The 27384-nt window shown below is 39.4% G+C and overlaps 1 protein-coding gene across 3 annotated transcripts in view; it reads right to left on the reverse strand.

Annotated features, from left to right (window-relative positions):
- Gpat4 (Glycerol-3-phosphate acyltransferase 4) overlaps positions 1-27384 on the reverse strand; it is a 76610-nt gene that overhangs the window by 9162 nt on the left and 40064 nt on the right. For 2 of the 3 annotated variants that reach the window (XM_068375082.1, XM_068375080.1), the window contains 4 exons: positions 25372-25506; positions 18333-18569; positions 10986-11243; positions 7218-7426 (listed from right to left, as the gene is read on the reverse strand). In XM_068375082.1, the coding sequence (XP_068231183.1) occupies positions 7218-7426; positions 10986-11243; positions 18333-18569; positions 25372-25506 (839 nt within the window). Of the gene's footprint in view, positions 1-7217; positions 7427-10985; positions 11244-11403; positions 11638-18332; positions 18570-25371; positions 25507-27384 lie in introns of all 3 variants that reach the window. The other variant, XM_068375081.1, reaches the window with a different exon arrangement.

Here is a 27384-nt window from a genome sequence, read left to right on the forward strand (position 1 = left end):
ATAGAAAATTTACTACATCACCACAGCACTTTATAGATGTGACAGGCGCCTTGTGGCTTAAAAATTGTTCCATGAAGCGTAGGCAGATTGGAGTCAAGCAGCATCTGAACCAGCTCTAAACTTTGATGAACAGAGGAGAAGCAGATTTTTTTCAATCTTTCAGCAGGACTGGTCGACTAGAACTAGGAGACAAAATTGTCTTGCTCACAACTCGTTGGGTGTTTTCTAAGGAGTTGCCTATCCATAAGCATCCTGGAAATCTGACTACAGAAAAGAGGAAGGTGCACTTCCCCTTCACACTGTCTAATAGGAACAATAATGAGTGAAAGTTTGCACAGAAAACTTTCACACAGCAACAATTATCAGGAAACAACCTCAAATCTTTCCTTCCTTCTAAATATCCCTCGCACACGACGATATGCCAACACATTTGTCTAACAGGAAAAGCAAAAGATTTAAACAGCCAAATAAGAATGCCAGCTAAAAACAAAAGGAGCTCAGAGGCCTGTCAGGTGAAACAGGTCTTACCTACCGCCCAGCATAACTATTAATACCTCCTTAGAATTCTTAAAAGCAGTATCCACCTTCCCTGAAAGCACGATACTATTAAAGAACGAAAGTTTGTATTCATGTAGGTACTCACTAATATTAAATTTACATTTGTGAGAATAGAGATGATGGATAAATATGAAGCTCTCACAGGAGTTGGTTAAAATGTTATTTTTATTAATAAAATAAATTTTTGAATATACTTACCCGGTGATCATGTAAGCTGTCAGCTCTGCTGCCCGACAGAAAAACCTAAGGACAAAATACGCCAGCGATCGCTATACAGGTGGGGGTGTACATCAACTGCGCCATCTGTCGAGCAGGTACTCAAGTACTCCATGTCAACACAGAACCAATTTTCTCCTCGGCCCACTGGGTCTCTATTGGGGAGGAAGGGAGGGTCCTTTAATATATGATCACCGGGTAAGTATATTCAAAAATATTTTATTAATAAAAATAACATTTTTCAATATTAAACTTAGCCGGTGATCATATAAGCTGATTCACACCCAGGGGGGTGGGTAGAGACCAGCATTACATGTTGACATTATTATGAGCTAAGTATTTTGTATTTCATTTTAGAAGTTATTCAAAATAACAAACATAAAATAAATAAGTACCTGGTAAGGAAGTCGACTTGAACAATTACTCTGCCTTTTTAAGTACGTCTTCCTTACTGAGCCTCGCGATCCTCATAGGATGCTGAGCGACTCCTAGGAGCTGAAGTATGAAGGGTTGCAACCCATACTAAAGGACCTCATCAAAACCTCTAATCTAGGCGCTTCTCAAGAAATGACTTTGACCACCCACCATATCAAGTAGGATGCGAAAGGCTTCTTAGCCTTCCGGACAACCCAAAAACAATAATAAAACATTTCAAGAGAAAGATTAAAAAAGGTTATGGAATTAGGGAATTGTAGTGGTTGAGCCCTCACCCACTACTGCACTCGTTGCTACGAATGGTCCCAGAGTGTAGCAGTTCTCGTAAAGAGACTGGACATTCTTAAGATAAAAAGACGCGAACACTGATTTGCTTTTCCAATATGTTGCGTCGATTATACTTTGCAGAGATCTATTTTGTTTAAAGGCCACGGAAGTTGCGACAGCTCTAACTTCGTGTGTCCTTACCTTCAGCAAAGCTTGGTCTTCCTCATTCAGATGGGAATGAGCTTCTCGTATTAACAGTTTGATAAAATAGGATAAAGCATTCTTTGACATAGGCAAAGATGGATTCTTAACTGAACACCATAAAGCTTCAGACGGGCCTCGTAAAGGTTTTTAAATAGAACTTAAGAGCTCTTACAGGACATAAGACTCTTTCTATTTCATTTCCAACCATACGATAAGTTTGGAATATCGAACGATATTGGTCAAGGCCGTGAAGGCGGCTCGTGTTTGGCTAGAAAACCAAGTTGTAGAACATGTAGCCGTTTCGGATGAGAATCCGATGTTCTTGCTGAAGGCATGAATCTCACTGACTCTTTTAGCTGTGGCTAAGCATATCAGGAAAAGAGTCTTAAAGGTGAGATCTTTCAGGGAGGCTGATTGTAGCGGTTCGAACCTGTCTGACATAAGGAATCTTAGTACCACGTCTAAATTCCAACCAGGTGTAACCAAATGACGCTCCTTCGTTGTCTCAAAAGACTTAAGGAGGTCCTGTAATCTTTATTGTTGGAAAGATCTAAGCCTCTGTGACGGAAGACTGATGCCAACATGCTTCTGTAACCCTTGATAGTGGGAGCTGAAAGAGAACGTTCTTTCCTCAGATATAAGAGAAAGTCAGCTATTTGAGTTACAGAGGTACTGGTCGAGGATACGGATACTGACTTGCACCAGTTTCGGAAGATTTCCCACTTCGATTGGTAGACTCTAAGGGTGGATGTTCTCCTTGCTCTAGCAATCGCTCTGGTTGCCTCCTTCGAAAAGCCTCTAGCTCTCGAGAGTATTTCGATAGTCTGAAGGCAGTCAGACGAAGAGCGTGGAGGCCTTGGTGTACCTTCTTTACGCGTGGCTGACGTAGAAGGTCCACCCGTAGGGGAAGTGTTCTGGGAACGTCTACTAGCCATCGAAGTACCTCGGTGAGCCATTCTCTCGCGGGCCAGAGGGAAGCAACTAGCGTCAACCTTGTCCCTTCGTGAGAGGCGAACTTCTGCAGTACCTTGTTGACAATCTTGAACGGAGGGAATGCATATAGATCTAGATGAGACCAATCTAGTAGAAAGGCATCTATATGAACTGCTGCTGGGTCCGGGATTGGTGAGCAAAATATTGGGAGCCTCTTGGTCATCGAGGTTGCGAAGAGATCTATGGTTGGCTGGCCCCAGGTGGCCCAAAGTCTCTTGCATACATCCTTGTGGAGGGTCCATTCTGTTGGAATTATTGTCCCTTCCGACTGAGACAATCTGCCATGACATTCAAGTTGCCTTGGATGAACCTCGTTACTAGTGAAATGTCTAGACCTTTTGACCAGGTGAGGAGGTCCCTTGCGATCTCGTACCATGTCAGAGAGTAGGTCCCTCCTTGCTTGGAGATGTACGCCAAAGCCGTGGTGTTGTCCGAGTTCACCTCCACCACTTTGCCTTGAAGGAGAGACCTGAAGCTTTTCCAGGTCAGACGTACTGCCAGTAGCTTCTTGCAGTTGAAATGCATTGTCCTTTGACTCGAGTTCCATAATCCCGAGCATTCCCTACCGTCTAATGTCGCACCCCAGCCTACGTCCGATGCGTCCGAGAAGAGAACGTGGTTGGGAGTCTGAACAGTCAGGGGAAGACCCTCTCTAAGGTTGATATAGTCCTTTCACCAAGTCAGACCAGACTTTATCTTTCCGGAAACCGGGATCGAGACCGCTTCTAGGGTCTTGTCCTTTTTCCAGTGAAAAGCTAGATGGTATAGAAGAGGACGGAGGTGTAGTCTTCCTAGTGACACAAATTGATCCACGGATGACAGTGTCCCTACCAGACTCATCCACAGCCTGACTGGGCAGCATTCCTTCTTCAGCATCTTCTGGATGGATAGCAGGGCTGGGGGTTGATCGTCTTGTTCAGCAACGTCCTTATCAGAGGGTTCCTCATCCGAAACTGATGAGGAAACGGCAACGGAGTGGGCAACGTCTGACTCGCTGAATCCGGTCGCACTGGTGGATGCGTGACGGAGCCGGACGCAATATCATGGCACTGCTGCACAGTCTGTGAACTGTCAACCACCATGGGTGCGCGAGGAAGTACAGCGTCAACCCGAAACTGTCTAGACTGTCTGGGTTGTGCAGTCAACACCCTACCGGGTTGCTGAGGTTGACGCACTGTGTCACAACAAGTCACCTCTGCTGGTTGTTGAACGTCTTCCTAGTGACACACTGAACGTCAACAACCACCTCCGAGCGTCGCTTAACGTCAACGTGCGACTGGCAACCCACACTGGGTCGCATCGGTGGAGGAACCACCTCAACTGGCAGACGCGAGTAGGATACCTCAGCGTCAACAGGGCGCACAACCAACCGGTTGGAAGGTTGTTGGCCAGAAGGTTCTTCTCCGTATTTAAGTCCTCTATCAAGGACACAAGCTTGGACTGCATGTCTTGCAGCAAAGCCCATTTAGGGTCTACGGGAGCAGGTGTGGCAACAGACGGGGTTAGCGACTGAGGCGGAACCATTTACCATCCCTGGAAGCCTTGTTATGTGTGACATAATAGTACAGCAAAACTTCAAAGGCTCGACAAAAGTTGAGAAGTTGACCTGTAAACAACTTGGAGCGTCTCCTGGCTAGGCGCCTGGGCGAGTCTACCAGAATTGAGAAGTCTATCTGGGCAGAGGCATGAACTCCCAAGCCGAGAACTTCTCTCGTGTCCTATCAGACTCTCGCTCTATAAGCCAGTTTAAAAGAAGGGAAATCGAAGGCTGTATCCCTAAAACTCCTCCTGGTGCAAAAACCAGTCGCCTAGCCAACGTAACGCTCTCTAGGAGAGCGAGAGAGCACTAGCTTAACAACAACGGCTTCGAAGTAGCTAGGCCTAGTGTAAGTTCTGACGTTAGGCGAACGAGGAGCAGCAGTTACAAGATCCGGACGAAGATCCTTAAAAAATCATCATGATTTAATTAAAGTCCATAGGAGGCTAAGCAGCTTAAGGCTCCTCTCCAAATGACAGAGTCCTCAAAGGAATATCAGTAGGAGGGAGAACAGCACTTTCTCATCTACAGGAACCTTGTCCGATAAAAGCTAGGTTATCTCAGTGAGGGTCTCACTGGTGCATTAGCAGCAGACCAGAAGGCAACGTTATGTAACTGCTTGACAGTCTGTGAACTGTCAAAAACTGAACTGTCAACCACAACAGGTGCGTGAGGACATACAGCACTGGTGCATTAGTAGCAGACCAGAAGGCAACGTCATGTAACTGCTTGACAGTCTGTGAGCTGGCAACAACCATAGCTGTGTGGGGAAGCAAAGCCTCTACTCCTGACTGACTAGTCTGCTGCGGGCGAGTAGCGGTAACCACAGTGGGTTGCGGAGGTTGACGCACAGTGTCAAAACAAAGCAACTTAACTCCACCCTCCTGTTGTTGTGGTAACTCGCGAACGTCAACGGAGGGTAGCGTGCGTCTGTGAACGTCAACGTGCGGCTGGCAGGGTACACTGCGCATGGGTGGTGGAACTCTCACAGGCGGAGTGCGGGAGCAGGTAGCGTCAGCGTCTACTGTACGCACAACCGTGGTTGGTTGTAGGCTAACGGGTGCAGCGTCAACCTTCTCCGCACGATACTCCTGCATAAAAGATGCTAACTGTGTCTGCATAGACTGTAGCAAAGACCACTTAGGGTCTACAGCAGCAGGTGCGGCAACAGACGGTGTTACTGCCTGTTGCGGTACCACTTTGCCTCTCTTAGGAGGTGTGCAGTCATCGGAAGACTGCAGCGAGTCCGAACTGACCCAGTGGCTACACCTGGGCCGTTGGACTTGCGCGGAAGGGACCGACTTGCGCTTAATAAGCTGCGAGACCTTGGTCCAAGGTTTCTTACGAGAAACCTCTTCCGCAGACGAGAAGTAAATGGGCTCTCTCGTCTTTGTGTGGGTGGGGCGATCTTGGGTAGATACGCCCGAAACCACGGAGGGAAAGCGTCTGTTCGTTGATCCAGGCCTGACGAACCCATAAGTCGTTCGACATTACTTCTCCCCTGGGCTTGGGAGCTTGCAAGAGGTCCCGGACTAGGTGAACGACAGGCACGAACAGACGAACCCTCGGACGCAACACTGTAACACTTAGCGCATATCACTTTATCACTTCGATTTTCTGTTTTGCACTTATTTCACTGAAATCGAAACTTTTACTGATTTCTACCTGAAACACGCAATTCTACCCTTCATTAAAAGGTAGTAATTGCGAAAACAGTCGTATAATGCAGCTCATTAATACTAGCAAAAACAGAAAACATATATAAAGATAAAGAATTCAGTGGCTGGGAAAGAGACTAAACACTAGTTCAAATAAACTACGTTTACAATCTCTCACCGCACATAGCCTGGGGACAAGAATAAAACCCTAGAAACGTTTTACCTTCTTCCCCGTACAGCGACTAGGGAGGAGAGTAACACGAGAACAACGTTACCCGCTTGAACGGAACGTTTTTTCTCCTCTCTCTCCCTCCGTCTCTATCTCTCTCTCTCTTTCTCTCTTGATTTCGCACCTGAGAGAAGAGCCCAATTATATATCGTCAAAACATGTTATTTGGCTAAAGGAAAAAAACTGAAAAAGTTCCTTTAATTTAGAATTTAAACCATTTAAGCTAAGAAAGAATGAACGAAACGTCAGAATCGATTTACTCTTACTGCAAAGTGAAACCGTGATACACTCTCTCTCTATCGTAACGATAGAGCGCATGTTGAACGTCCTGAACGTAAACAACTGCGTAGTCTAAAAAACTAAACGTTAGTTCATCTTTGAAAACAGTACGAGACTATCAAAGAAATTCTTTTATAAAACATTAAATTTAAAAAGTTTTAAATTCTTTAAAGGCTAAATACGATATAACGGGCTCAACGTTGATTAACTTCGGTTCCAAGTTAGGACCGCCTACTATCAGGAAAGGTCGCATATAAACAAAACATAAAAATTTATTTTTATATGTTTATAATAAATGGAAAGTTAATCGAAGAGGCCTAATAAAGGCGGAGAGATATAAAATATATAGAATCTATAACGTGTTAAGCAAAATTACTAAAAACCTAAACACACTTCCGTCTGAGGGAAGGGTCGGCCATTTAAAAGTGAAAGAGAGTCCATACTCTCTTTGTCACCATAATTAAATCTATCCAAAACGAGTTCAAGTTTTGAGATGAAGATAAAACCCCTGCATAGCGAAAGCTCAAAACTAGAATAGTGTACTTCACCAAATAGTTGTGAAAACAAATCCAGTTAGTAACAGCGTATTTAGTAGGTCTTGCCAGTGGCACGACAGAGAGAGAATTGGTTCTGTGTTGACATGGAGTACTTGAGTACCTGCTCGACAGATGGCGCAGTTGATGTACACCCCCACCTGTATAGCGATCGCTGGCGTATTTTGTCCTTAGGTTTTTCTGTCGGGCAGCAGAGCTGACAGCTTATATGATCACCGGCTAAGTTTAATATTGAAAAACTAACCTGAAAAGAAGTTTCAGACTACTTACAACTGCAAGGTACTTACCAAACAAGGTCAACAAGACCGCCTTGTCTAGCTATTTCTGCTTTGACACGATTAGCAAATTCTATAGAAGTTTCATTTTTTCTCATTGTCATTGGAGGAAGATACCAGACGTCGCAAACTATGGCCCAGGATGTCATCATCATGTATATATATGAAATCATTGACTCTTTTGATGAATTCCAAAATGCATCGCCAAACCTTGGATCATACTGGAGAGAAATATAAATTATTACTCAAAAAATTAAAAAATCTATTTCGATATGAAAAGCTAGATTTATATTTGTAAACGATAACATGCATAATACACTAAATGTTAACAGGTACCACTTACAGCTGGGATATGGCAATAACAAGGTTAGTTTTCACCTTTATACAATCATCACACAGTTGATTCAATGATCTTACTTCAACTCACCTACCACACCAATCGTTCTCTGCTTTATTCATCAAAATACTTTGACATCTTTTTTTAATTTACTTTTTCTCTTCATTCTTAATTTCATATTTTCTGTAGCTATTGCCATAATCACACACTAAATAGATTCTCACCTTTCACACAGCTTTATATCCAATTTACTATTTTGCTATCTCTACTTTTGAACATTAATCTGATATTTTGAATACTGCTTTTCTCTCCCCTCGCTTCAAAATTATATTTACTTCCACCACTTCTCCCTTTCCTATCCACATACTACCTTATCCTATTCTGTGACTTTCTTATCAATTTCATTTGTTCCTAATGACAAGCAACTGCGCACCATATACGACATTATGATTTTAACCCCTTCAGGTAAAATATAACCTCTTTTTCATAATATGGAACTGGGATTTTCCATACTCTTATATGTACTGTATTCTACTAGCACAGATATAATATATCAGAAGATGCCAGTATCAGTTATTAATCTTATTTTACTAATGCCTAATAGCATTCGATTAAAATTCTTAATAAAATCTATTATAATGCTAATATGTAAGAATAATGAGCTTTTCAACCTACACAAAAAATTTTATTTCTCTAAATCCCCTTAACTCATTCCTATGCTGGGTGATTCCAAGATGGGGAGGTTAAATGGGAGAAATATTTAATTTCTTGTTTCCTTATAATTTTTATTTACTTTTGTCTTTTTGACTTGGTAACACTGCATCAATACCATCCTCAAACAACTCATACCTATGTCATACTTCTGTCACCAAACCTGATATATGCAAGATCATATGTACAATCCCTGAAAACTTCAACAGTATGCAGTATGGTATTTTAATTTCATTTAAAATTCTTATAGATAAATGTATGACAAGAAAATAGTTGCATCAAAATTCTTTGCAGTTACCACTTTATCTATGGCCTCGAATGTTTTAGGGACAATAAGTCATTACGGTAACTATCCACTATACCGAAAAGATGAGGCTTTCTTCATGGTCATCCCCATAGCCAAGCCAGAGATATTATGACAAATTTGGAGATAATTTGTATTTTTCCTAACTATACAAACCACAGTCCTTTACATAGGATAGATATCAGCGAAGATGGATTAATCAGTAGTTAAACTATAACGAAGTATAAATAGTGGGTAACTACTAGAAGCAGGGAAGCCCTGCCATTCTGCTTTCTCACTGAGCACTCGCATTGATTGTCAGCAAAGATGGATTAATTAATCAGCAGTTAAACTTCTATAATGAGGTGTAAATAGGTGGTAACTACTGGAAGTCAGGAAGCCTACCACCCTGCTTGTTCATTGAGCACTCACTTTGATTATGGCCGGGACTTTCTATGGTATAGGTGATGACAGGAAAGTATGAGTAAAGGACTAGTGTGTATAGTTAGGAAAAATATAGATTATCTCTAAATTTGTCATTTGTTCCTAAAAACCTTTGTCCTTTCCATACAAAATTCATTCTTAAGTGGGAGAAGTCCCTATTCTAACTAGATGGATACTGATCCTGGGCTACCAAAAACTCAGACCCTTGCAAGTGGTGCACAGTTAAGGTTCTCTACACCTCATGCACCGTTGGTTTAGTAATACTAGAGGGTCGACAGGCCGTGAAATAAAGGATGCAGAGCAGAAAATCTGTGTAGTAACAATGAGGCCTATACTGTATATAACAATGGGTTTGCTAGCGAACTGATTCCAGCTGACAGGGTTTTTGATGCTGTGCCCCACAAGAGGGCCAGTCAATCTTCATTATAATCTAAAATGTATCCTCCAACTTCAATCTGATGCTAATGGTCCTGTGAGAGGATCCGAGGCAGCTATACCATCTGCTGTGGACCCACTAATGGTCCAGAAAAAAAGGTGTCTAGTAAATATGTCTGCAGTTTCTAGACACCTGCACCACAGATTCTTATGGAATGCCAGGGTTACACTTAATATTCTGACATCATGAACTTAACCCAAGCTCTACCTGGTGCAGAAAGCAAGGGTGGCAAATGAGTATGGTTAATAGCTTCCATTAACAAGAGGTGCTGCAGGTGAGGTAAAGTTGTCTGCATACATTTAAGGTAGGCCCTGAGTTCCCTAACAGGACACAAAATCAGCTGATCTGGATTGTTGGTTACTGCTCTAAGACTCACAATCTGAAATAAATTAAACCTGTTATTAGGAACAGACAAAATTTGGTTTTTAGCTACAAACTAAGGGATGAGTTCCTTTCTGAGGCAAGCCTCACAATTACCTGAGGGGCCCTCGAGGGACTGCAAGACCTTGATAACATCCCACAGCAGTGGTCTCCATCTATCGGAGGACAGGACTGCCCAAAGCTCCAAATGAGAATAGTGAGTTCTGCCTTAGAGGAAATATAAACTCCTTTCATTTTGAAGACCTGGCCCAAGGGTGACCAATAGTCTTTCACCACTGACACCGAGCAGTTTTTCTCTTCGGAGATAAAAGTAAAAAAAATTTTATCAATGGAATACAGGCTCCCACCCCTCCCAAAACCACAACTACAGAAGATGGCCCACTTAGCTTGGCACACATTAGTCAATGTTTTCTGGATACCAATATCTCGTGCAACTTCACGCAAAAATCTTTCTTCAAGATAAGATGGATAATCTCCATGTGTGAAGCCAAAGCAAATGTGTAAGTGTAGTTGGCACAACAGGGCAGGAAGAGGAAGCAATTCTCTCAAAGTCTCTATTAAAAGTACAAGGTCCGAGAACCATTCTACTTGGGGCCATTTCGAGGCTATTAAACTTTTATGGAGGTTGGGAGTGGATCGGACTCAGTTAAAGACACTCCATACCAAGCAGAACAGCAGAAAAGCATAGACATCGAGGCCATCCCAGGGATGCTGGAAAGTGTCCTCGAATGTTGCTTCTGGGTCTGGCACCGGTGAGCAGTCTATCGAAAGTTTCCAATTTAGTGAGGTTGCGGAATAAGTTAACCAACTGAGAACTCCAAAAAGTCATGATCCTCTTTGCTATCTGACGATGCAAAGGCCATTTTGACCCAATGAACTGCATTCTCCTGCTCAGCTTGTCTGCTACGATGATGTTCTTGCCTGGAATAAAGTGGGCGAGGCAGACTAACAAATGGGTGGGGTAATAGAGAAAAAATTCCAACAGGATTTGTCTATCCACCAACTCATGCAAGATATTCACTTTTGTAAAATAATAGGCTGTAAAGTATATGAACAGGAACATTATAAATTAAACAAGTGTGTAAAGGGTATGAACAGGAGCACATAATTAAAAAATCCCTGACAGTTTCCCTTGATAATACTTTAAAGAACATTAACTGCACAACTTATTTTACAAGCCAATCTTACCTTGATAGCTACTGGATAAATAATACCTCCAACTTCAAATGTACCCTTTTTAAACTGCATAACGCTTGTGTTATTAATGCATGTTCCTTCTGGGAAGATGAGGATAGGAAGTTTATCTGGATCTTCCACATGCTCCCGCAATCTTTTGGCAACAGCAAATCTATCCTTGACTTCCCCACGTTCGAACCATATATGAGCTGAAGCACGAGAAAGTGCTCTCTGGAAGATCCCTAGAAAACCTCCATGCCGCTGTCCCACCTGAAGGCAAATAAAATTCAAAATCTTTAAATTTTTTAAACAAATCTTTAAGAGAAATATGTTAGCCCTAGATAAATTACTTGTAATTTGTACAAATATATTTGAATTATGATTTCTATATCATTATATTTTCATATCTCCAGATTTCTTTTCAACATACCATGTCATATGTATTGTCACAGGCGAGCACTAGCACATCAATAGGAGTCGTGTGGTTGGCTACACAAATGCCCCTAAGTGGGGTATTCTCCTTATTGTGGTAAGTACACACCAAAGACAGTGCCCCACTGAGAAAGTCAAAGCAAAACACAGACATGGAACTGTTTAGCTTTTTCTTCATTTTGCTTTCGGGAAGGCAACCCACAAGATACGTACATACGACGATGACAACCATCTGCAAGACACAACCATCCCCAAGCACTATAGACAAACACCACCACATATATGAAAACACAAAAGTAAAAATTTGCAAATATTTTTTAATGTATTTTTTCAAAATGACCATATACTTAGCACTTTGTGTTGTCTTCAATTGAACTTTATATAATTCCTGAAAAAGCAACATTAAAATGTTTTATATAAAGATCCACAAATACATATCATAAAGTATTGTAATACCACAAATTTTTGCCCTATGAGATTCCATACTATCATCATCATATACCCGGACCAACTGCTGAAATTCTAAAGCAGTCGGAAATATAATTTATGACAAAAAAAAAATAAATTAATGAAAACATTCAGATGACATCTGGAACATCTCCCACAAAGTAGGTGGAGCTATATAACCAACACCACAGCCTAGGTTAATATAAATTTTAAAAAATAAGGTATACTTTTTCCTAACACTTTACTTTATCTAACTATCAATAATGTCACTAAACATAATTAGTTCTGCAACAATCTACAACAATTTTATGGATTCAGCTAACTTTTAGCATATTTTGCCAATTCATGAGAATGCAATCTTAGAAGTACAGAGTGGTTTTAGAAGAGGTAGGGGTTGTATGAATCAGATTTTTAGTTAGGCAGATATGCGAGAAATATTTAGCAAAAGGTAAGGTGGTGTATGTTGCGTTTATGGATCTGGAGAAAGCGTATGATAGAGTTGATAGGGAAGCAATGTGGAATGTGATGAGGTTATATGGAGTTGGTGGAAGGTTGTTGCAAGCAGTGAAAAGTTTCTACAAAGGTAGTAAAGCATGTGTTAGGATAGGAAATGAAGTAAGCGATTGGTTTCCGGTGAGAGTGGGGCTGAGACAGGGATGTGTGATGTCACTGTGGTTGTTTAACTTGTATGTTGATGGAGTGGTGAGAGAGGTGAATGCTCGAGTGCTTGGACGAGGATTGAAACTGGTAGAGGAGAATGACCATGAATGGGAGGTAAATCAGTTGTTGTTTGCAGATGATACTGTACTGGTTGCAGACGCGAAAGAGAAGCTTGGCCGATTAGTGACAGAATTTGGAAGGTTGTGTGAGAGAAGGAAGTTGAGAGTTAATGTGGGTAAGTGTAAGGTTATGAGATGTACGAGAAGGGAAGGTGGTGCAAGGTTGAATGTCATGTTGAATGGAGAGTTACTTGAGGAGGTGGATCAGTTTAAGTACTTACTTCTGTTGTTGCAGCAAATGGTGGAGTGGAAGCAGATGTACATCAGAGAGAGAATGAAGGATGCAGTGTTGGGGTCAGTTAAGGGAGTAGTAAAAAATAGAGGGTTGGGCATGAATGTAAAGAGTTCTGTATGAGAAAGTGACTGTACCAACTGTGTCGTATGAATCAGAGTTGTGGGGAATGCAAGTGACGGAGAGACAGAAATTGAATGTGTTTGAGATGAAGTATCTAAGGAGTATGGCTGGTGTATCTCGATTAGATAGGGTTAGGAACGAAGTGGTGAGGGTGAGAATGGGTGTAAGAAATAAGTTAGCAGCCAGAGTGGATGTGAATGTGTTGAGGGGGTTTGGCCATGTTAAGAGAATGGAAAATGGCTGTCTGCTAAAGAAGGTGATGAATGCAAGAGTTGATGGGAAAAGTACAAGAGAAAGGCTAAGGTTTGGGTGGATGGATGGAGTGAAGAAAGCTCTGGGTGATAGGATAGATGTGAGAGAGGTAAGAGTGCGTGCTAGAAATGGGAATGAATGGCGAGCGATTGTGACGCAGTTCCGGTAGGCCCTGCTGCTTCCTCCGGTGCCTTAGATGACCGCGGAGGTAGCAGCAGTAGGGGATTCAGCGTTATGAAGCTTCATCTGTGGTGGATAACGGGGGAGGGTGGGCTGTGGCACCCTAGCAGTACCAGCCGAACTCGGTTGAGTCCCTTGTCAGGCTGGGAGGAACGCTGAGAGGAGAGGTCCCCCCCTTTTTTTTTTATGTCGGCTAACCCCCAAAACCGGGGAAAGTGCCTTGGTATATGTATGTATAATATACTGTAATGCATATACTATAGTAATTAAGTACAACTCTGATACCATCAATGTCCAGGACTGACAAACTTGACAGTGATCAAAGGGAAATATTGCTAAGCATATAAGCAGTCAGCATAAACCAAGAATATTGTGCCACAAAATTTTTACAAACCTGCAGGAATTTTAAAGGGTTACCTTAAAATTCCTTATTCCCTATCTCAAGACCATTATCCTTTGTGTTAATAAGGGAACCCTGTTCCTTCGAGATGTATACAGTTTTCTTCATGAAATTGGTCTTCATAATTAACAAATTAAATAATAACTACAAATCTAAAATATAATAGAATTACACACAGGATAAACCATTCTTCAAAGATACTTCTTACAAGCAACAAGTAGAGCATAGAAATCCCTATCGACCAGTTTTATACTGCAAACCAAATTATGCAACAGGACCCCAATAAAGAAATTATGTAATACATTTCCTTTAAGAGGACTGTCTGCTGTGGTGGATAATGTGACAACTTGAAAAAAATGAAATAAAGTTGTTGTTTCTATGTATGCAGAGACTATGTACATGCTCTCCAGAAGTTTCAGCTAATTATTTCTTACAAACAACGAAGATAAAGCGACTTTAAATGATGGTCATCCTACCTGCGTCACCTGCATGACCGAGTTTGACAGGATCGTCTTTGCGTGTTTATTTTTGCATACATACAGCAATTTCTTCAAGTTTCAAAATATCGTACATCTGGCAGAGGGGGAAAGTATTGGGAGAGGATAAGTAGGAAGTACAAGACGACCAAGTTGGAGCGAGTGACTCTAAAGACATCCGAGAGGTATGACGCATGCGCGTTTCTTTACTTGCGGTTCGTGGATACATTGTTTTTACAACGTCCTCGGGAACTTTATAGCAATGCCTTAGTTACCCAAGGTCAAAGAAAGAACAAGTAGTAAGCAGAGAGCAACAAAAAAAAGAACCAAGAGAGTGAAACATGAAGAGGAGTACAAAGCTGGAACATTCTAACTAAAACTCTGGTGACAATGAGAGGGAGCTGGAAATTCATGACACCCTTACATAAGTATTACAGTAGTAGACTTAGGGTATAAATACCTCGTTTAGGGAGCCTTGATGTAGGATTATACAATAAATACAAAATTAGGTTACCAATTTACAGCAAATCTTTGGGAGCTCATAACTCAAAAACGTACTACTGTAATTTACATGTTGGTAGTCGTTACTCGGTCATTTATAGTTCAATTTTAGAAGAATATCATTGTTAAGAGGAATAAAAATCCCTTAATTCTGTGACAATTTTTATATTCCCTCTTTTTCAGGATTTTTAGCGTCTAGACAAGAAAAAATAAAGGCCTAGAAAGAAAATAAAGAAGGATGTTAGTCTCCGTGACATTATTCTTGGAACCGTCTCTCTGGATAGAGGGAGATTAGAAGAGGACATAAAGACTGAGAAATAAATTAAGCCTTAGCCTTAAAGTCTAATGGTAACAGTTTATGCACATGGGATATGAATTCTTCTTCTTTGTCTGCATCTTTTCCCAAAGATGACCTTCGATCAAAGGGATTAACCGGTGATGAAGTATGGGACTGAAGTAGATGTAGAATGCAGGCCAGAAACATTGACCCCACATAAAAGTGGGAAAAGATGCAGACAAAGAAGAGGAAGAATTCATAACCCCTGTGCATAAACTGTTACCATTAAACTTTAAGGCTAAGGCTTAATTTTTTCTCCATCTTGATGTCATCTTCCCTTATCTCCCTCTATCCCGAGAGACAGTTCCAAGAATAGTGTCACGGAGACACTAACATATTCAACTTTTGTTCTGAAATATTATTCTAGCACAACTTTTTTAGTGATCTAAGATTTTTCAATGGCGAAATTTTACATAACAATGGACCAACATTGTCTCATACATACATACGTTTACATAGTGAAATATAACTTTTAATACTAGGTGGCAACTTGATAGCGCTCGTCCGATGCAAAAATAAAAGAAGTATAACCAGTTTTGCAACATACTGTACAGTAAATCCTCAATACAATAAATTCTGATACAGTTCGTCACCATATAGCAACATAGCTAAGCAAGTTTAGCAAGACCTCGTCTGTACAAACTGGACGTCTTTCTTTCACACGTGCTGGTCTTTTTTTTCACACTTTTTTTTCTTTTTTTTTTGCTGTTAAAGAGTTCTTGAATCAATTAATTGGGATATATTTTGAGACTACTTTTTAACTAAGAAATGCTAACTTCTTTTTTTAATATGCCTAGAAGCCAGCCTCAAGCATCAACAAACAATTTAAAATTTCTCCTTTGTTATTCATTTGCAGTTATTATTAGTTTCTTTTTGCAGTTATTTCTTTCTTAATATAAACTGTGTAATATGAGGGAATTTCATGTAAAATGCATGGGAAGAAAATTTTTGTTTTACAGTGAGGAGGATTTATTTAAGTAAAATTATATCCGATTTCCTTCAATTTTTGAATAAAAGACAACCTCTAGCACAGAGGTTTCAGTGTTTCGACATGCACCTAATTTTGCAGCCAAATTTTTCTTAGAGAATCCAAACCCAGAATTACAGAAAAAAATCTGTTTGGTCATTATTCAGATAACACATTCTATGCATTCAAAAGTTTGTAGTGACCTTAAAAGTTTTACTATTCTTTATGTTTCACAAGAGGAAAATATAATCTGTCAAACTCTAAGAAACAAATATAGCCGTATAAGTACTGTACTGTAAAACTCTCCTTAATGACTGTGCTTTTAACTAGCTACAGTACATAGTAAACAACCAATCTTTACACGCTGAAGGCCTGTAATTCGCTACTCGTTCCTGTTGTTCTTGGTGTGTATACTATCAATTTGGCCTACTCCCCCATTATTCATGTAAAGATCAACATTAAGTTAGTAGGTATATTCCATGGGTCAGTATCTATCGTTTCTCAGTGATTTTCCAAAATTTTATCTCCCTAATTAGTACCGTAATTAATTAACAAGAGAAAAACCTAAATTTCAACAAATGTTAATAAGTGTCTGAGATGCATGAAAATCGTTCTGTCGATTCTAGAATTGAGTATTCATTGATCACTGAACAAAGTTGTGGCTGACCATAAATTATTAATTAATTAAAATTTCAAATGCCTACTCCTCCCTTAATACTTGGCCAATCTGTCTATGTTAGACCATTAATTATAAATTTACTCATTTTCGAGATACCAATTTCAAAAGCCTACTACTCACCTAATACTTGGCCGATCTGTATTTAGGAATGTTTATACCAGAAGGATACCCGCATCGACGCTCTGAGCCCTAGTTTCCATTTTGTTAATTATTAATTAAAAAATAATCAACTATCAGAGTTCACCAAAAATATCCAAGCAGGATATTACCATGGTGCATTTGATTAAATGATTCTGAAGTTCATGGAAAGCCGTCATGTTTGGGGTCAAATGGAATGGGAAGGATAGGAGAACAGGAATACTTTAAACAACAGACAGAACGATTATTGCCGTCTTTAAGGATTATTAACTAACAACAAAATTTAGGGAATATTCACTGCCCTTGTTGAAGTAATTAAGGAATTTATTTATTGGAATCAATGTACTCAGATACCCAGTGAGCAGGGATTATCTAATCATGTTTAATGAAGCCTTTCCATAAACAAAAAAGGTATAATTTAATAATGTCATATTTTACTTAGTGTCATTTGAGTGACTAAGAGAAAGAGTAGAAATGCAAGCTAAACTGATGTTATCCAAATCGGCTGTTCATAACAAAAAAAAGCAGTATTTTCGTTTGATTGTTTACGGGCATATGCATTACTGACAATATTCTAATCATTCATTCGCTTTTTTGTTTTTAACTTATTGAACTAGAAGTTGAGATAAAGAGGCAGAAATTACATTTTATAACAAAAAACATTAAAATATGAAAAATATGAAACTTACCTGGCCTCAGAAACCTGGAATTTTGGGAGTCCGCAATATAGATTTACATTTAAATTTATAAATCAGCTATGTACTAAGGAAGCAGTGGGTGAACCACAATATGGCTAGGGACTACTATACAGAGCAGCAACCTTGTTTTTTCTTTAAAGAAGAAGTACTTCTTTTGCTGAGGAAATATACGTTGTCCCTGTTCAAATAAAGGTGGTCAAACGGTAGACAGTGGCATTTGACAGGCCTGGGTGAATATTACCTCTAAAATCTATGTGGCACTTTCATTAATAAGTAATTTAAAACGCCTTACGATTCATAGACAGTAAACATTGGTTACATATAGTACTGAGCATTATAATTGACTGGTTTATTCATATAAAAATAAACAAGTACCTAAGTGGTAAATATTAGCTATAAATTCTATAAGATAATGCCATTTACTGGTTGACCACAATACCATCTAAACACCAAATCAAGTATTAGCTTTAAATCTTCTAGACACAGAGATTGGATGAAAATTGTTATGGTCCAAAAGAAGTAACCAGCTATAAGTAATTCAGTAGAACATAACAGCTATTTACTGGCTAATCTCAAGAGAAATACATTTTACACTCCCCAAGCCAGATATAAACCAAAGACACATATGAAGCAAAGCCCAACATATAAATATCATAAGCTGTTTCCTAGTTAGACATAAGCTTATAATAATCTTAAAATGACCACAATAGTCACTAACGTAAGAGTAACATCCATCACAGGCCAGAACAAGAATGTCAATTGGCGTGGTGTGGTTGGCTACACAGATACCATCTGTTTGAGGACGATTGTGAACATTATGGTAAGTTATGACTCCACTGACGCCGCGGCACAGTATACGGAAGCAGGTGATGAATACACGATTGCTTGCCTTTCTTTTCAACTTTCCTTCTGGTAAAAAGCCAACTAAAAATGGCAATATCACAATCAACGCAATCTATAATCAAAGATCAGGGAAACAGACCATTTCAATAAATATCAATAACTGGCTTAAGTTACACTTATCTTACCTATAACTTTCTTAATGAAAAAATAATCATTAATATAATTATTTTATAAGGTAATCTAACTAGCCCACTTGCTCTGCTCCAGCCAGATAAAAAGTTCGCTTAAATTACATTAAATTTCTATTTATTAAATTGCAGTTCCTTAAAACTTTAAACCAAATTTAGATGAAAAAAAAATAACCACAGAATTTTCTTGACCGATTAATATTCAAACTTGAAGTTCACTGCTGGTTGATATTTGTACATTCACATGATAAATGTTTAAATGAGATTTTATCTTAATTTTCTGCAGAGCCAAGTTCATGCGGGCTACTCATCAAATACACCTTGGTTAATAAAGTTTGATCACTATACCAACTTGATATAAACAATCTTAACGATTAAATTCGTTATTTCTATACTCGCCAGATCTTTATTTGACTCATATCTGGAAGCTCTGTTTATCAACATTTACCCGAAAAATTGATAAAAACATTTTCCATTTTTCTTCCTTTCAATAGACATATGCCTCTAGTAAAGTAATGAGAGACACTGGGAAGAATCAAAGCTGTGACATGCCTGAGGCTCTCTGTCTTTTCAGTCTCAAAGTCAAAACTATTCCTTATCCTCTTGACATCATAAGTTAGGCAGATATGCGAGAAATATTTAGCAAAAGGTAAGGAGGTGTATGTTGCGTTTATGGATCTGGAGAAAGCATATGATAGAGTTGATAGGGAAGCAATGTGGAATGTGATGAGGTTATATGGAGTTGGTGGAAGGTTGTTGCAAGCAGTGAAAAGTTTCTACACAGGTAGTAAAGCATGTGTTAGAATAGGAAATGAGGTGAGCGATTGGTTTCCGGTGAGAGTGGGGCTGAGACAGGGATGTGTGATGTCGCCGTGGTTGTTTAACTTGTATGTTGATGGAGTGGTGAGAGAGGTGAATGCTAGAGTGCTTGGACGAGGATTAAAACTGGTAGGCGAGAATGATCATGAATGGGAGGTAAATCAGTTGTTGTTTGCGGATGATACTGTACTGGTAGCAGACACAGAAGAGAAGCTTGACCGACTAGTGACAGAATTTGGAAGGGTGTGTGAGAGAAGGAAGTTGAGAGTTAATGTGGGTAAGAGTAAGGTTATGAGATGTACGAGAAGGGAAGGTGGTGCAAGGTTGAATGTCATGTTGAATGGAGAGTTACTTGAGGAGGTGGATCAGTTTAAGTACTTGGGGTCTGTTGTTGCAGCAAATGGTGGAGTGGAAGCAGATGTACGTCAGAGAGTGAATGAAGGTTGCAAAGTGTTGGGGGCAGTTAAGGGAGTAGTAAAAAATAGAGGATTGGGCATGAATGTAAAGAGAGTTCTATATGAGAAAGTGATTGTACCAACTGTGATGTATGGATCGGAGTTGTGGGGAATGAAAGTGATGGAGAGACAGAAATTGAATGTGTTTGAGATGAAGTGTCTGAGGAGTATGGCTGGTGTATCTCGAGTAGATAGGGTTAGGAACGAAGTGGTGAGGGTGAGAACGGGTGTAAGAAATGAGTTAGCGGCTAGAGTGGATATGAATGTGTTGAGGTGGTTTGGCCATGTTGAGAGAATGGAAAGTGGCTGTCTGCTAAAGAAGGTGATGAATGCAAGAGTTGATGGGAGAAGTACAAGAGGAAGGCCAAGGTTTGGGTGGATGGATGGTGTGAAGAAAGCTCTGGGTGATAGGAGGATAGATGTGAGAGAGGCAAGAGAGCGTGCTAGAAATAGGAATGAATGGCGAGCGATTGTGACGCAGTTCCGGTAGGCCCTGCTGCTTCCTCCGGTGCCTTAGATGACCGCGGAGGTAGCAGCAGTAGGGGACTCAGCAGTATGAAGCTTCATCTGTGGTGGAAATGTGGGAGGTTGGGCTGTGGCACCCTAGCAGTACCAGCTGAACTCGGCTGAGTCCCTGGTTAGGCTGGAGGAACGTAGAGAGTAGAGGTCCCCTTTTTGTTTTGTTTCTTGTTGTTGTCGGCTACCCCCCAAAATTGGGGGAAGTGCCTTCGGTATATGTATGTATGTATGTATCATAAGTCAAGAGGGGAGGAAGGTGAGCATGTACAGTATATGAATTGAGTGAGTATGGAAATAAATTGTCAAAACTGTACTATTTCTATGAATCTACCCTCATGTTCATATTGCACATTCACACACTGATGGAGGTGGGTACCAGTAAAGGAATGGGATTGATCTAAACACAGTACGAGCATACAAATTCAAAAGTTACGATTATTGTAAGCCTGAAAACAAGAAATTTATCTCTGTATGCACATTCTTTGTGGACAAGTACTAACGAAACTAGCACGTGCTGTGCATAAATGTCACGCAGTACCCAAAGGCCACCCCCACATTGTTCACAGGCTTTTTACCCCATTTTGTTTCACATTAGCTTGCAGCTGCCCCACTTATTCAGAGCATAACTCTTCCATTTTCCCAGCAGCACAAGTAGAAGACACACTCATGCGTGTGTCTTTGGAGTATTTTTTTGCACAGTTGTAACCCCACGGTCTTTGTTGAGTTATGATTACTATTGTTTATCATGACTGCACTTTGTGGCCGATTTGACAAAACTGTACATTTAAACAGCATCCCCAATTGGTATATTTACAATTCTGAACTATAAAGATGTCAAAGCATTTGACAATGCAAAACCAGTGCTAACACTCATGAATCAACAGCAATATGTTCTTAATGTTGAAAGGTTTTCATTTATCTGGATTGTTGAGAAGCAATTAGTAGGCAATAAGATTACCGAAAACATTTGGTGAATAAGCAATGGTACAGTATTGGAGATGCATATAGTGCAGCATCAAGAGAATGTGGAAAAGTTTTCAGCAGATTAGGAGAGATGGAGAGACAAACCAAGCTTCAAGTGAAATTAGGGAACTGTTAAGATGAGAAACCCTGTAAAATTTTGTAGAGACACATCACCCAGTTCAGGGTAAAGCAAGGCGAGCAGCGAACCTATTTACGGACAATGCAAATTCACATTTTCATGCCATTTTTTAAAAAGTAAAAAACCAGTCTTTAGGAAAGTTCTTTGTCAAAACTGTACTTAAAAGGGTGAAATAAAGATGACCAAATGTTCATAAAAAGCATGAATTAAGTGATTCAATTAGTGAGTCGACAAAGATATTCCTACTCCTTCTATTATCCTGGTGAACCCAAGGGGCCATCATGAGTCTGAAACATGGGAACTGGAATTGGTAAATCTTGGACTGTTGACAAAAAGGTATCTCCTCGAATTGAATTATGTGAAAACATGTAATAGAGTTCTATTGAAGACACCCAATCATCTTTCTTTATCGCTCCCAGAACTGTCGAGGATGTTTCAATCGAAAACTTTGCGAGTCATAAATTTGTGGGCCGAGACATCAAGTACTGGTCTTCACCTCCCTGAATCTTTGGGAACTAGAAACAACCTGTTGTAAAACCCCGGAGCAAAGTTTAAGACACCTTCTAGCACACCTTTATCTAAAAAGTTCACAGTTGCAAGATTTGACCTCATGCTGTATTTGTAATCAACTCAGCTATGGAACTGGCTCCTTGGACAAGGAAGGGTTGGAGATTAAAGGAACACATTAACCTCCTATGAATACAGCTATTAGCCAAGGATTTACATGAAAGTTTTCCCAAAAGTGATAAAAGTGGAAGTCTTCCTCCTACTAGAATTCACCAGGAAGGGTCATCAAAGCCTTCTCCAATAAGATCGCAAAGTCCAGTTACTTTTAGAACGCCAACTGGAGTGGAATCCCGATGTACTACCTGTGATACAAACGGAACTTTTTGGCTCTAGAATGTTTACTGGGACAACTCCAAGGTGGGCTAGGTGTTGGCTTCAAAGTGAAAACTTGGGAATTCATAATAAATTACAGTTTCAATCCCAGCATCCACTTAAGCAACTACATTGTCCTTTTGTCTAATCTAAAACAGTTCCCAAAAAAGGGAAAAGGAACCAATGAATTTTTATGAAGCATATAACTGTTCTCTTCTCTTAATTACAAAACACAAAGAATGACAGCCTCAGAAACCCCATCTCAAATTTCATTTAAGCAGGTCAGACAATCCCAAGTCAAATTTGAATTTGGTAGCTAGCAAATCTCTCTTCTAAAAGACTAAAAATAACACCTACGATAGAATCTGTAGTTAAGTATTTCAAGAACATTTCCTGGTAAGTTGATAAGCAGAAATGATAGGCACAAGGTGGGAAATTAAAAGGTATTCTAGAAAAAGGTTAGGTAACTGATTAGACTTGAAAATGACAGCGTGTCTATGATATAAAAGGCTAAAAGACTAAAGTGAACCAGAAGTATTAGCCTTTCTTTGCATCCGAGACAAAAATTAATAGATTCCAGCCACAATGAAATGGGAGGATTGGGAGGTATAAATAAGTCTTCGAAGTAGCTGTCACCAAAGACTTGGAAGAATAATCAGCACCAAAACTTATCAGGGTATTTATCGGCATTAATTTTACAAAATGTTTGAAAGAGATATTTCATCACATTCAGGGTATTCCTCTTTTTTCTTCATCCTTATCTCTGTACAGAAGGATGAACCAAAATATTACTGACCAGCTTTTGCATTTATTTACATATGGGTACGGGAACTAAAGCTCATTTACTACTAAAGGGCTAGCGCCTACATTTACTACACTAAAGTTAACCCATGATGAGCTACTGGCTGAGTTTGCAAGCAAACGATGTGCACAGCCATACGAAACATAATGCAACCAATCAACTTTACCTGAAACTTCATCATCATTAAGTTCTATGGCACTCTTACAAAAAGTTATGCCATCCACGTATAAAATACAAGGTTGCTTAAGAGCACTTATTTTAGCAAGGGTGGGAACGATATCAGGATCCAGAGCACTAACTTTGTCTTCTGTCTCGCCAACCAATTGTCTAAAAGAGCAACTAGGATTCTGGGAAGACAAGGATCTAATGTAAATAAAAAATTAGAGGCTCTGGGAGAAGATCGACTCTGTAAGGAGCAGTGAACATTCAGAACCCTTACTGAATGGAACACTGACTAGATCCCTCTTCAGAAGTCAGGTTAGGGTTAGCTACCAGGTAGGTTAAGCTTAGAATTACCGCCTTCAAGAAATGCCTCACTAGCTTTCTGAGATCTAATAAAAGTAAGTAAAGGAGTTGAGAGCTTTTGAAACTAATCACTATCAAAATTTAGCCGCTTCAGTGCTGTATTAGAAAAAGATGCTGGTGTGTCATTTTTTTTTATCACCCCTGGTATAATCAACTAGCTTGTCTTTTCTGGATTTCCCCCTGAAATAAATGCAAGTTTCATTTTGCACATTGGTTGGCAGCCACTGAAACTTACTTTCCACAAGAGGAACAGTGAGGCCTTCGCACACCTCTCAATGATTATTAAAATTACAATAATGTCCCCAACATGAGAGACAAAGAATGCAGATCATGATTGCCCAGAACAATCCCCTTGAACAGACTATGAAGTAATTACTAACAAATCCAGAGGAAGCCAGCTTAAAATGCACTAAAAACAATCTACTGTCTAACAAGTTGGAGGATGGAGTGTGTTGAACCAATGTGACAAAGAGACTGAAAAGATAAATGAGTATCAAGTACGTCACAGCTTTGCTCCTTGCCATTAACTGCTGGTGTGTGTCATTACTTTTCTAGAGGCATGTGCCTACGAAAGGGAAAGAAAATGGGAAATTCTCTATTTTTCGAGGTAAATGTCAATAAACCAAGTTTCCAAAGAAGCAGCAATATGAAAATCAGGGGTGATTCATAGAAATAATTATTCACTTGTGTGCAGTTCTTTATGGTATGAAGATTGTCACAATCCAATGAGTTTAATCTATTTAAATATTCAATTAGTTTTCTTCCCAAATGTGTGTCATCAATTCAAGCTGAGTTTTGGAAAAATGCAATAATAATGTACAGGAATGAATACCTTTTGAATGATTTCAACAGCAGCAACTTTGCTTTATCTATATTTTCATTTTTCTATATATGACGACATAACATGACATGCTTAAAAAGGGCAGTGAAGTTTATTAATTACCAGTTCCAAACATAAGTCATTCATAATGCAACTACTAAATGATGGAATCAATGCAATTTACATGACTGCTTTATCACTTGAAAAGCCAATAAAATTAAAACCATAAAATGTTACACAAATTCCAGATCAGTGGCAACAAGACCATACCACTGTGATACTATATCTATAAATCATTTTGTGAAAGTATGGATTGTTATATTACAAATAGTTCATTTAAAAATTGTCCTCACCATTTAACTTCAGAAAATGTCAATATCTTGGAGGACTAGGCAGTATTTTTATGAGTAAATTGTCAACAGTATCTTTTACAGAGGTTAATATTTAGGTTCATATTCATGTATAAAATATATTAAGATACAATGGAAATTAATTTCAGGATCTTAAAAAATAATCAAAGTTCCTTCTATCTTCAGATTATTAGCAAGATTTTGACAAAACAATTGTGATTCAACATGATTTTATGTTAATCATAATCTATCTGGGAGGTATCCCTAGTGTGGGACCAAATTAATAATTTGAGCAAGGACCTTGTACAACTGTGTCGTTATAGGGACACATTTGTTTAGTATTAAATTAATATAGCTTACTTCAGTGATAGTCAATCATAACTTGATCAAAAATTCTAATTGATGCAACTATATCACAATCTGAATGAGATTGAAAAAAAAAAAAAAACACTTACCCCAATAACAAGAATCATCATCCTAAGTGGCAGAAGCACAAAGTATCTTAAAATGAAACCAACAACCCAAAATATTGTAAGCCGCGTTGATATAAACTCATATCTGCAGTTTGTACGGGTGAGAAAGTTCCAAGACTGAAAATGTTAAAAAGCTAGATTATTTTCTAAGGAAAAATTGAAAGGGTAATATCACAAATACTTTCAATCTTAAAGGCGAATGGAATGTTGCATTACAACCCCATTATAATTTCTATATAAAGCAGACAATTCTAATATACTAATCTGTACATGAAGGGAGTTCCAAAGACAGATTTTGGCTGGATTTTATAATATGAAAGAATACTTTTCAGAAATAACTTAAAAGGCTCCTTTACAAGTTGCTAAGCACAATAGAAACTGTTACAATGTCCCGAAAAATACTAAGCTTTAAGTTAATTTCAGTTCATGATGCTTCATCTTTAAGACTTTTACACAGTAGACTTGCCAAACTCTGCCCTCAAGAAACAAATTGTAAAAGCAAATTTTCATAAGAGGATAAAAAAATTCTAAGCGTTGGTGAGGAAAATATGAATTTTAAAAGTAACCCATTTTTACTAGCTATACAAACCAGTCTTTTAAAATAGGGAAATGTCTTCAGCAGAGCTGAAATGGCCATTGAAATCCTTAATACGGTAGTTAATGACAAGCGAGTGCGACCGAGTAAGCCCATTCATCCACCGGTTAAATACTCCTCACTTCAGCTCAGGGCTGAAAGGGGTGGTCGAGGTAAAAAGTATAACTATAAAAGTATAACTATATAAATTACCTTTTAAATTTATTTGTGCCTTTGCATATACAAACTTTTATTCCTTTAAAATAGGAAGACTCCCTTATTGATGGGTAGGAAGTCCCTCTAGAACTGAACTGATTGGCTCTTTCTTCCCTGGAAATGATATCTCATTGGTCACATATGGAAGTGAAGGAGAGAACTCCAGCAACCGTCTCTAAGCTCATCATAGGGATGAGTAGGTTCATGAAGTCTGGCCAGTACCTGGTTAATCTTGGTATTTGGTCAATAATGGAATCTTTCCTCACCAAAAGGGTGATGCAGTCTACAAATGAATATCTGGCGCATGATGGCCAAAGGATAGTATTCATTCCAACATCCTTCGCCCTCATAAAGGGAGGATGGGGAAAATTACTGGCAGATCCAGTCTAACAAGAATGATGCTCAGAATGTAGTTTATTATTATTACTAGTGTCAGTGGCCAGTAAAAAATGACAGCTAAATATTGTAATAGATAAGCACCCGCAGATTCAACCCTTCCCCCTTTCCTAATTACAAGTAAGTTTGGAAAATTTATGGTTTCCAAGTGTACCTTTCGGAATACCATCTCACCAGGGTATAACAACTCCCCCTCCCCCTACCATAGGGACGGGGAGAGACCGGGTAATCTTATGTTTGGCAATGCAGTTGTGTATGACACAAAGAAATATCACATACATACATATACCAAGGGACTTCCATAAATTTTTGGGGGTAGCCAACATCAAACAAATTAAAAAAAAGGAGACTTTCCTCTCTACATTCCTCCCAGCCTGACAAGGGACTCAACCGAGTTTGGCTGGTGCTGCTAGGGTGCCACAGCCCACCCTCTCCTGCTATCCACCACAGATGAACCTTCATAACGCTGAATCCCCTACTGCTGCTACCTCCGCGGTCATCCAAGGCACCAGAGGAAGCAGCAGGGCCTACAAGAACTGCATCACAATCGCTCACCATTCCTTCCTATTTCTAGCACGCTTTCTTGCCTCTCTCACATCTATCCTCCTATCACCCAGAGCTTTCTTCACTCAATCCATCCACCCAAACCTTGGCCTTCCTCTTGTACTTCTCTCATCAACTCTTGCATTCATCACCTTCTTTAGCAGACAACCATTTTCCATTCAACATGGCCAAACCACCTCAACACATTCATATCCACTCTAGCTGCTAACTCATTTCTTACACCCGTTTTCACCCTCACTACTTCG

This window comes from Palaemon carinicauda, chromosome 6 (assembly GCF_036898095.1).
Source record: "Palaemon carinicauda isolate YSFRI2023 chromosome 6, ASM3689809v2, whole genome shotgun sequence".
NCBI classification, from domain to species: Eukaryota; Metazoa; Arthropoda; class Malacostraca; order Decapoda; family Palaemonidae; genus Palaemon; species Palaemon carinicauda.